The sequence below is a fragment of the Lampris incognitus genome, chromosome 17 (genome assembly GCF_029633865.1).
Source record: "Lampris incognitus isolate fLamInc1 chromosome 17, fLamInc1.hap2, whole genome shotgun sequence".
Classification (NCBI taxonomy): Eukaryota; Metazoa; Chordata; class Actinopteri; order Lampriformes; family Lampridae; genus Lampris; species Lampris incognitus.
Genome location: NC_079227.1, coordinates 11,983,541 through 11,994,116, shown reverse-complemented (window position 1 = coordinate 11,994,116; position 10,576 = coordinate 11,983,541). Strand labels below are relative to the sequence as shown.

Sequence of the window (10,576 nt, the reverse complement as noted above, 5' to 3'; positions counted from 1 at the left end):
AACGTTTTCCATATTATCCGCGTTTTGCTCAGAGGCAGCTACGGTGCACCGCTTAGTCGACACACCGCAGAATAGCCTCCCGGTGTCTTCCGTTATCGCCGAGCTCGGCTATTTACACGTCACTGCATTTCGCCAAAAAATAGGACAACAGGGATGGGCTGGTACTTTATTTACATGTTGCAAATGTTGAGACGCCATTGTCAGTGAACGCTGCCGCTTTTGTGTCATGACTAATTATTAAACAGAAGACAGGACACGTGGCTTTATTTGTATGCCTAAATCCCTACATGCTTTTAATTACTGGACTACCAAGCATTAAGTGGAAAATTCATCATCCAACATCTACTGACCTAGCGCACAAATAATCAGAGAGAGAATGAACAGATTCATTAAATTATCAGAAATATGATTAAATCACTGAGCAAATAGAAAATGTATATGATATAGTAAGAAAAAAGCTGTAAAATATTATAGTTTACAATAATTATTCACATTCAAAGGCTTTACATCTCAATACATACACAACATGGCCCCTGAACATGACTTCAATCCAAATATGATTCATATATTAGAATTTAAATAACACAGAATGAACTAGAGGCTAAACAATAGCCATCAAATAACCTTATACAAGAATAAAAATACAAAAACTGTATCCTAATATCATTGCATTACTTGCTTCAGATTTCAATAATACATCGTCTGTACATCACAGTTCTAGTCAGTTACGAACCAGGTAGAGTATTCCATACACAATGTAACCGACCGCCGCCAAACTTGATTCAAACAATTTTCTAGCAAGAAAAACACTTTTTCTATAGTGTTTCCTTGGCTTTAGACAGATACAGCAATTTCATCTGTTATTTGGATCAGACAGATACCCTTTTAACTGACATCCAACCTCGTCGGGCCCCCCTTGGCCCTAGGGCCTGAGGTCCCTGTATGCCTACGCCAGTCATACACTGCAAAGACCGACTCAGCTGGAGGAAGAATCCTTTGGGAGAGGACCTTAAGGTAATATGTTAAAAAAGCATAATAATATATCTTTTGGAAACAACAGGAGTTTAAATCAACTGTTTAATTTCTGTTGGGCCAGGTGTCTAACAGAAAACAAAAAAGGGATAAGTAAAAAAAAAAAACGAAAAAAAAAAAAAAACATAGGGGCACTCCCAGTGAATGTTGAGAAGACAAACAGGGCTGTCCTGCCAACTTCTCCAGCGACAACAGCTGTGCTGTGATTGCTTCCAAGAATGATAGTAATGTGTGTTTATTTATCTCTGTTGATGGAGCTTTCCTGTCGGGGTGGTCAGCATTAGATTTTGCTTTCAATGGGACAAACTGAAGATGAGCCAACAATCCCACTAAAAAATGAGTTGAAGTATTCACACCACAAAGAAAACAGCCAGTGAATGGTACAGAACAGCCAAATCATCCAAGATTATTAGCCATGGTTTGCCAATGCAGTCAAAAATACCCACCTTTTAACTCTGAATAAACTAGATCTCCAGTGCCCTGGGAGAGAGAAGCAGACAAGGCTGTGCTACGAAACCGGCCGTGCAGGAAAGCTAAGCGAGTAATGATAGGAGAGTACAAGCTAGTGGCATGTTCACCCACTTCCCTATTAGCGATATATACCTCAGTAACTGTTTACGGAGAGCTCACGCTAAAACAGAGGCTGAATTCGACCCATGTATCACATATGGGCCAGCACTCTGCTCTGTTATGTTGAGACCCAAACTGGACTGCAGTATGAAAGTACCAAGAACCGAGAGATCGCCTGGAAATACCACACCTTATAAACAATGGGACTGCTCCAGTTCCGTTAAGGCATGGTACTTAATCAGGTGACATATTGGCTGTGACTATGGAGTACAACTGCTAGAACTGGGGTCCGATTACTCCTTACACATAGGATGTAGGATTAGAATATGGTTCTAAGAAAGATAGTATGTTGGGATAGGCTCTAGTTGATACAAAAGCTGGATTGTGTTTCTATTGTGCCAAAAGCAGGGAAACCAGTCCTTGCACATGAGCTGGGTCTTGGCGGTACCTAGGCCTGCGGTACTCTGTTGCAGACGAGCCTGCCCTTCTCTCTTTTCCCCTGCAGAATGTACAAGAAGCAGATGTGCACGGTAGCAGTCTCGTCATCCACACATGGAAAAAAAATGCAATAGAAGCCTCACAGAGAGCACAAAGAACAAGCAAAGCAAACCCTGAATCCAATGATGTATTTTTTCCCCCCAAGGTTCTGCTCAGGAAAACAAACAAGGTCTAGATGCCAGCGTCTCTAAAAAGAGTGTTTACACTGCGGTGATGAAGGGCACTAAAGGAGGGTGTTACTCTGCTCAGTGATTGGCCTCAGAGCTCAGAGGAAGGAACTGTGTTCCTATAGGCCAGGGTTTTGGTGTCGTTGGTAGATCTTTCTCCACACTTCCTGGATCTTCTTACACCATTTGTCAGCGTTTCCGCTGGGGTCCATCAAATAATATGTTCGATTAGGCTGGGGGAAAAAAAATTAATAATCAAACAGATTTCAGATGAGGGCAGTGGATATTAACACATTAGCTGCATAATGCTAAACAATTAATGAGGTGATGTGACAAGTTATCTTTTACCGTGTGAACAAAGAAAGTCTTGAAGTTCTTGGCTTCAGGCCGCAGCTCAAAGGACCAGGGAATCTCCCCTTTCAAGACCTTGTTGACAGGATCCACATAGTACAGGTGTGGTCCCTCTGTGAGGAGAAGTTGTCTCCGCCGGGCGAACAGGCCCTACAACGAAATATCAAACACATTACATCACCACCAGAGGGCGCTGGTGCATTAATGAGATCTCGCTACCGTCAACAGAGCAGGGAATTCCCCTTGGTTTCCAATATTATGCTGGTGCTCCATGACAAGCACACATCTAGAATAAACTTGCCTTTTTACTCAGTGAAACAAGTTAAATTTTTACTCAAATAAAAAAAAACAATTTTAACAATTGTTCTCAGGAAGTTCTCAGGAAACACTGGAGTCAACAAATGAGAAAAAGTCTGGATTAAAGAAAGGTCAAGCAGATGGACCAAAACCAACTCACCTTCCGTTTGTCTACTGGGCCCATTTTCAGAATCAGGTTATTCTCAACAAACTGGTGCCTAGGAGAAAAAATAAGCATCCACTCAATGTACACGGGGACATCTCCATTTAGTCAAATCAATCCATTTTTTTTCCCATCAATAGAATAACTTTCTCGGGAAAACATCAACCTCAGAATCAGATGTGACTTAATCGACAGTCACTTTTGTATTCTATGGGCCCGTCTCACCAGCACTCTATATAAGGCATACACAGACACAGGGCCAGGCTGGCGAAGGGGGGAGGTGTTGGGGAGAGGGGCTCACCAGGGGTTTCCAGTGGTCTGTTTATCCAGCAGCAGCTGTTTCTCCTCCTCAGAGAACTGCAGGTCGAGCTCAAAAGAGTTATTGTCCAGGTCATGAATGTACTGCTCGATGTTGCTGCTGGACCGCTGGGGCGGGATGGACTCTGACGCTGAAAGAGAGTGGGATGAGCTGGACTGGGCCACCTGCATGTTACTGAACTGGCTGAGGAGGTCATCGTACTGGTGGAGAGATAAGAGAAAGAAGGCAAGTTGCTAGGCTGGTTATTATGCGACACAATACTGGTGTCCAAATATCCAAAGGGCCTCTGCTGTGAGGATCCCTTAACTGTAAAATGCCTTTCCCAGCATGCACAGGTGAGCAAATCCTGTTAACGTTTAAAAAACACTTTAAAACTAAATTTTATGGAAAGGCCTGTTTACTTACTGTCAGCTTGAGCTTGTATGTCACTTAATTCTTATATCATTTTCCTTATTGTCTAATCAACGTATTTAATTTCTATTTTGTAAATCTCTTTGGAACTGTTCTGAAAAGTGCTATATCATAAACTTTATTATTTTCGTACTGTCCACCACTGAGATACAAAGAGACATCTTCTTTTGGCTTATTCCCAGTTTCTCAGGGGTGACCACAGCGGATTTTACAGTTTCCATCAGTACCCTATGAGGGCACAGCACCAATGGCGGCCGTTGTTAACCCGGGCCTTGACCGATCCGGTATTGATACGTATCCGGTATACATAGAGACATCTCATGTTTTCTTTTCAACCAATCACAAAACTGACTGATTTTACCAATTAGTTCCCACCCTCTCTGGATGAAGGGGAGCTTGTTGTGAAATCAGCTGGTGGGAGTGTTAGCCTGAATTCAATATGGCTCCCTACAGCTCATAACTTGGAGCCACCGGTGTAGGGTGTGTTGTTGGAAAGGGGGATATTAATTAGGGTCAGTGATGCCACAAAGGGCAAAACTACTAACACAAGAACAATAACCCCAACACAGCCCCAATAAAGTAAATGTCTCACATTTCCATAGCAGTCCTCGTCATCCTCGGACATAGCAGGCAGGTAGGGGGTGAGCTTGGGGGGCGTCTGCAAGTGGAGGTCCTCCCAGGAGATGCTCTCAAAGAAGGGGTGCTGCCTCAGAGGGTCGTACCCTCCCCTCTCCTCACAACCAATCCGCTTTGAGGGGTCCAGCGACTGAACAAAGAATTTACAGTCACAGGGAGGAACCACTAACCCCAATTCCCCCTAACCCTAAGTACAGTTAACAAAAGTCTTGAACTATGGTAGATGATGGCCTTCTTAGAACTGCTGGTAGAAAAGTCAACTTTAATGGCTATACAAATGTAAACACCACCTACCAAAAGCTGCTCAACAAGATCCTTGGCTTTAGGGAAGAATTTTTCTGGGAATTCATACTCCAGTTTAATAATCTTCTGGAATATTAGATACTCATTCCTACAACAAAAAAGAAAACGGCAGAAGAGCAGAAGGGAGGACAAGATAAAGAAACTGTTGACAAGGTATATCAGTTGAAATGTTTGGGGAAAATTATATTCTCTAAAGCAGAACGCTTCATGTCCTTGAAATTACATTAAACTACAACGTCTAATTGATAACAACAGCATATGGGTCTATATTCACACCCTGATTTCATCCCATATTGACTACTAAAATTCTATCCTCTTTGGTATCCCTCTCAAGTGTCTTCATAAACTTCAATTGGTCCAGAATTCGGCTGCCTGTATCAATACCAGAACTCCTTCCATACATCATATCGCTCCTGTTCTTCAACTTCATTGGCTCCTTGTTAAATACCCATATCGAGTTCAAGATTCTGCTTCTCATCTTTAAGGCCCTTAATAACCTAGCATCTTCGTATCTTTCCTAACTCCTTCATATCCACACACCCTCCCGTAATATCAGATCCTCTTCTGCCATCCAATTCACTACACCATCTGCCCGCTTGACTATCATGGGGTCTAGAGCCCTCAGTCATTCTGCCCACTGCCTCTGGAACTCTCTCCCACAAGACAATCATAATATTGACTCTTTCCACCTTCAAATCCCATCTCAAAACACACCTTTTCAAACTGGCGTATTCAGTCTGATCCCGACTTTAACGGTTACACCCACATTGAGTTTTGCACTGATGATGATTTTATACCTATCTGTTGTACTAACTTATTATTGTATACCCCTGCTTTATTTGATTTTGTCTGATACAGTGCTGCTTATTTTTAACTGTGTTTTGTAAGATGTCCTTGAGTGCTTTGAAAGGTGCCTATAAATTAAATGCATTATTATTATTATTATCATAAGAGGGCATTAGCTGTGTAGCTTCCAGCAAACTTACCCAGCTCTAAAAGGTGGTAACCCAGCCACCAACTGGTAGATTATACATCCCAGGGCCCAAAGATCAGAACTATTAAGGAGCAACAAAAGGAAGTATTAGAAAAACTACATTCCTAACAGGAAGCAAATATGTCATTAAGTTACAAAGCTATCCGTCATATCATTTTGTAACGAAGCCTAGTTACCTCTTGCAGGCTGATTTCTCTGTCAGCAGCTCTGGAGACACATACTGTGCTGTTCCAACAAAGGAGTTGGCTCTTGCTACCAAGCAAGGAGAAATTTGATAAGGAAACAGAGCTATGTGTCAATTGTACAGAAACAGCAAAAAGGCTAAAATACAAATATGAGTTCTATAATGGCAAAGAACCACAGAAACTGAATGATACAAAAATGAGCATTGCACTTGGACCAGTTCAAGTCAAACTTGGACTTTTAAACATACCTTGCTTACTGTCTGATGACAACTGCTTCGCTGTGCCGAAGTCTGTAATCTGAATGTGCATTTCTTCATTCAGAAGAATATTCTCTGGTTTTAGATCTCTGTTATGAGGGTAATATGGGGAGAATGATAATAGGTAAAGGCATTTATAGAATCGGTAATAATGAAAAATAGAGCAGTGCAACAACAGCAAAGTCAAAGGTATATTGTTACAAGACTGTAAACTCTGATTGAAGTTAACTGTACCTGTGTATTATTCCCTTATCATGTAAATATTCCAGGGCACCCACTATTTCCGCCGAGTAAAATCTAGTACAGGTCTCGTCAAATGAACCAATTTTGCGAATGTATTTTAGAAGCTCTCCGTTCTTAGCATAATTAAGACCAAAATCTGAGACACATGTTAAGGAAACTTGTCACAATTGAATGAAAAAAGTTAAACAGAAAAACACAAACAAATACAGTGCTTTGAATGCAGTGCAACAGAGGAATAATTACGGTGTTTATTACACATAAATATATGCAATCTGATGGGTGAAAATCTTACATAGGAAACCAGAACTGATAACTCTATTAATCAGATCCGTGCCACAACATGTTCAGCATTTATAAAGGATACATAACTTCTCGTTATCTTGGAAAGTGAAGTAGAGTTTGACGAAAAACGGGTGATCTAGATTTGACATCAAGTCCCTTTCTCTTTTCACATACTGGGTTTTATTCTCCTTGGTAATATGCCTCTTCTCCAAAATCTTAACTGGGGGGAAAAAAAAGAAATATCTTAATGTAGTGTTAACTAAACTTTTGACAGCTGGAATTTACAGTTCAACACATTGGAAAAGGTATCCAGCATGTGAAGGTGCAGACTGTTACTCACTTGCATATTCTTTCCCTGTGGACTGCTCTCTTGCCAAGACAACCTTTGAAAACAAAATGAGGAGGATAATCCAGGTGACATTTCATCTCCATGTCAGAGACTCCAAAGCCTATCTAATAAACTCCTCAGCTCTCTCTTTCATCAATTCACCTCAAATGAACCACACATGAGTCACTCAAAGTATCTTGACCACAAGAATGCTAGCATGTAACAACATCTATCTCGGGCTAATTCATAATCTAAATGGAATGCAGGCTACGTACAGTCGAAAAGGAGCCTTCTCCCAGTATCTTGCCAAACTTGAAGTCCTCTGGCCTTTTCTTGCGTGGCTGTGGGGCCTGGATGGCCGTGCCCTGGGTGGTGGGCATGGCTGCACCACGGGCCTCCGGGGCTGAGCCCTCCATGCTCGGGCAGTGGCTGCTACTCGCGCCTGGGATAGAAAGTGGCGAGCAGGAGTCTGGCTGGTTTCTTACCATTGATGGATGTGGGCAGGAACAGATGACAACGCTGGGCTGAATGGGCACAACATCATACTGAAACAGGGGGAGTAGAGAGGGCGCAGTTAGATGATGTCATGCATGTTTATCTGAGAAACTAATAAAAACTAAGGAGTAGCCCAAGTTGTGCTCTCTTTTTGTGTGTGTGCGTGTGTGAGAGAGAAGAAACCACTGTAAAAACACAATGTCATGACCATCAAGACTAGCATGAAGCATCTATCAAGACAGATACACTTCATTAAAAATACTGTGATAAAGGTTAGTTTGTTTAAGAATTTACAACAGGGCTTTATTTATTTATTTTTAAATCGGAGGTAATTGGTGTATCAGACAGCCTCTAAACAATGCTCTCTGCTGCTTCACCAAATCCCAGCAATCCAAATCCTAATGCAGGACAGAAGACCCATCACCCTACTCCAAAGAAGTCACTCAAACATTAGCTTATAATTTTTTACAATTACATTCTTTCAGTGTTGTAAAGCAAAACTGTAACTAAAAGTTGTGTCAATGTTCATCTCAAGGCGGACTGCAAATACAACATTCTACACATAAATTATAAAATATCTGTCAATAAGGCAACACAGTACTTACACCGACTACCTCAAAGTGCTTAGTTTTAGTATCAAATGCTCTCTTCATGACCACTGATGGGATGTAGATGAACCCAGGGTAACTATGCCCATCAATAATGAACATGTTGATGATAAACTCCATGTAATTTGTCAGTACTGCCAACTGTTACACTGAGCAAAGCAATAGGCAACATAACAATGCAGCCAAACCAATCTCAGAATATCACCATGTCTGTTTTAGGAAGAGCCCACAGAACAGTCAAGCAAAATATATATTGCAGGAGAACACAAGACCGAATTCTCCGATGAAAGTCATTGCAGCCAAAGCTGTGACCTCAGTGGGTTACCCTAAGCTCAGTGGACCGACTGAAGTGGGTCTTTTCTGGAGAAAGCAAGTCTACAAATGATAAGACAAGGCTGTGGGGGCCTATTGAAGTATACATGTCGGTCCCACCCTCCAAAGCTAAAGCTTAAAAAAAACAAAACAAAAAAAACCCAACCTCAGACCATAGTTTACACTTGTATGTGATAGTTGAACGGGAGACCCAACCCGACTTAAACAAACGTGTGTACATGTAAACTGAAATAAATGACTGAAAATGTCGACGCCATATCCATTCATGTTTGCTCATTCACACCCCAACCAGAGAGCTGGTAAAACGCGCAGGGTAAGCACGCAACACATGTACTCCGCAGCTGAGGCACTCGTCTTACTTGTGGTGCCTTTCTCGCAAGCGCGGTTGTGCTTAATTTCTGCAAACAAGACTTAAGTCAGGCCGTCACTCTACGCAAAGGTCGTCTCATTAGCCGACGCTACCCAGCTAGCAGGACTGTTCCGGCCTGAATTTCATTCAAATCGATCACTGGTGGAACTGAGTGACTCCAAGGTGTGGCCACTTTGCAAGTTTGTCCCCCAAATATTACGATGTGGTAGTTAACGGACTGGATACTTATCGGTGTAACAATTAGTATAAAGCTTACACTTTGCGGTTGGTGGTTATTTCAAAACTCGGGCTAACGTCAACGCAGCACCGCGAGCACTCGAGGAACGACGGGCCTCGCACAAAGTTTCGGTTGCTAGCAGGTTAACGTCTGCTAGCAGGTTAACGTTAGCTACAACTGCCTGGGTCAGTTGGTGCCGGCCATCATTGACAGCCAGTTGAAAACTTAACAACCCAGCTAATTATCTAGCAAGCAGAAGTAACGCAAGCGGCAAACTATCAACCACGGCGGTTTTAGTTGGCTATACGCGCAGCGAAAAAGCGAAGGTTTAATGACGAATTAGAAAACTTAAATTAACTAGCTGCCAATCGAACAACCTAGCGTTAACGTACACCAGCTAACGTTTGATAGCGCGCAGTATAACGCTAGCTGAGTGGCTAGCAGGCGAGAGCTCTGTCCGAGAGCGCGAACCTGGCTAGCTAGCGCAAAGCGTTCGTGTCATCTGGTAACCCAACACGAGCCGTTGGCGACAAATGGCCTTAGCATTGGTGTTTCAGAGCTGACAAACGACACAGCGCCGACATAAAACATAGACACGTGAAAATATTTTGAAACGTGTGGTGTGTAGGGCTGGGCGGCCGAGGAACGCATTTAACGTAACGTTAGCTGTCGAGTTAGCGCGCTAACGCTACGTTAGCCACTCCTGACGTTATGCGACCCCGAGGCTAACGTTAGCGCCGCCGTCCGAGCGAAGGCCCCGGTGGAAATGAGCTGTTGTCGATCAACAGCCGCGCAGCACATCCTCAGCGTCGGCTTCGAGATAGCGTTCGTGTTGAAGTTGTGATACTCACCAACTGACTTGTGGCTCTTGCCATGGAGGTTTTCCGCGAGTATTTATTCAGAATAAAATAATTACAGAGCCTCCAGTAATGGCTGCCTCTGCGCCTTCATTTTCGAGCTGTGACGTCGTTCCACAACAATGTTACCGCAAAGGCAGGAGAGGATAGTCCCCGCCGTGTCCGCCCCCCTCGCCACATTTACACCCGTCTCAACTTTTCTATTTTTTTTTCTTAATCAAATTTCGTTACAAAACGTTGGAAGCCAATGTGGCAGCCAAAGGAGCGCATCAAGTAATTAACAAAATCACACGCGCGCCGTTGAATCAAATCGACTACTTGCACGTTTCTTGCTTTTCTAGACATCAAATCTGACATCAATAACCCCAATGTCTTTTTTCAGGAGCTTAATTTGATGAAATAAAAGAATTGCATCCCTTGTAAAATAGATTCTGAACTTCGTTTTGCTGATCACCATTCTGACTCGTCCTGTTTGTTTTGTGTTTGTTTGTCCCGTTTGTGTTTAGTCTGATAAATAAGCACTGCGATGACGCGCGCCTCCCTCCCCAGGCAGCTGCTGAAATAGCCACACGTTTAACAATACGTCACGAGATGCCTGAAGTCACACGCTGCACTTTCGCTATTAAATGTTAATCACCCTTTTTCAGCACTTGGATAATT

General features: G+C 42.7%; 1 protein-coding gene across 2 annotated transcripts; it reads right to left on the bottom strand.

Moving 5' to 3' along the window:
- Positions 1 to 152: 152 nt before the first annotated feature.
- On the bottom strand, positions 153 to 10,300 carry pdpk1b (3-phosphoinositide dependent protein kinase 1b). Of its 2 annotated transcripts, none has more exons than XM_056297000.1 (14): positions 9,911 to 10,300; positions 7,312 to 7,560; positions 7,049 to 7,091; positions 6,791 to 6,928; positions 6,418 to 6,562; positions 6,175 to 6,272; positions 5,918 to 5,993; positions 5,734 to 5,802; positions 4,739 to 4,835; positions 4,401 to 4,574; positions 3,380 to 3,597; positions 3,076 to 3,133; positions 2,616 to 2,768; positions 153 to 2,500 (listed from the first exon to the last, which is right to left on the bottom strand). In XM_056297000.1, the coding sequence occupies exons 1-14, from the start codon at positions 9,932 to 9,934 to the stop codon at positions 2,387 to 2,389; spliced, it is 1,656 nt and encodes a 551-aa protein (XP_056152975.1). In that variant the 5' UTR covers positions 9,935 to 10,300; the 3' UTR covers positions 153 to 2,386. The 2 variants fall into 2 exon arrangements, with proteins under 2 accessions (XP_056152975.1, XP_056152974.1); XM_056296999.1 differs by having other exon boundaries at positions 7,312 to 7,581; positions 9,911 to 10,298.
- Positions 10,301 to 10,576: the final 276 nt, after the last annotated feature.

Excerpts from the sequence above, each read along its gene's own strand:
- pdpk1b (XM_056296999.1), bottom strand. The coding sequence starts at position 9,934 with ATGGCAAGAGCCACAAGTCAGTTG. Across the intron at positions 6,273-6,417 it reads GATAAGGGAATAATACACAG|AGATCTAAAACCAGAGAATA; the intron begins GTACAGTTAACT and ends CCCTCATAACAG. Across the intron at positions 2,501-2,615 it reads AGACTTTCTTTGTTCACACG|CCTAATCGAACATATTATTT; the intron begins GTAAAAGATAAC and ends TTTTTCCCCCAG.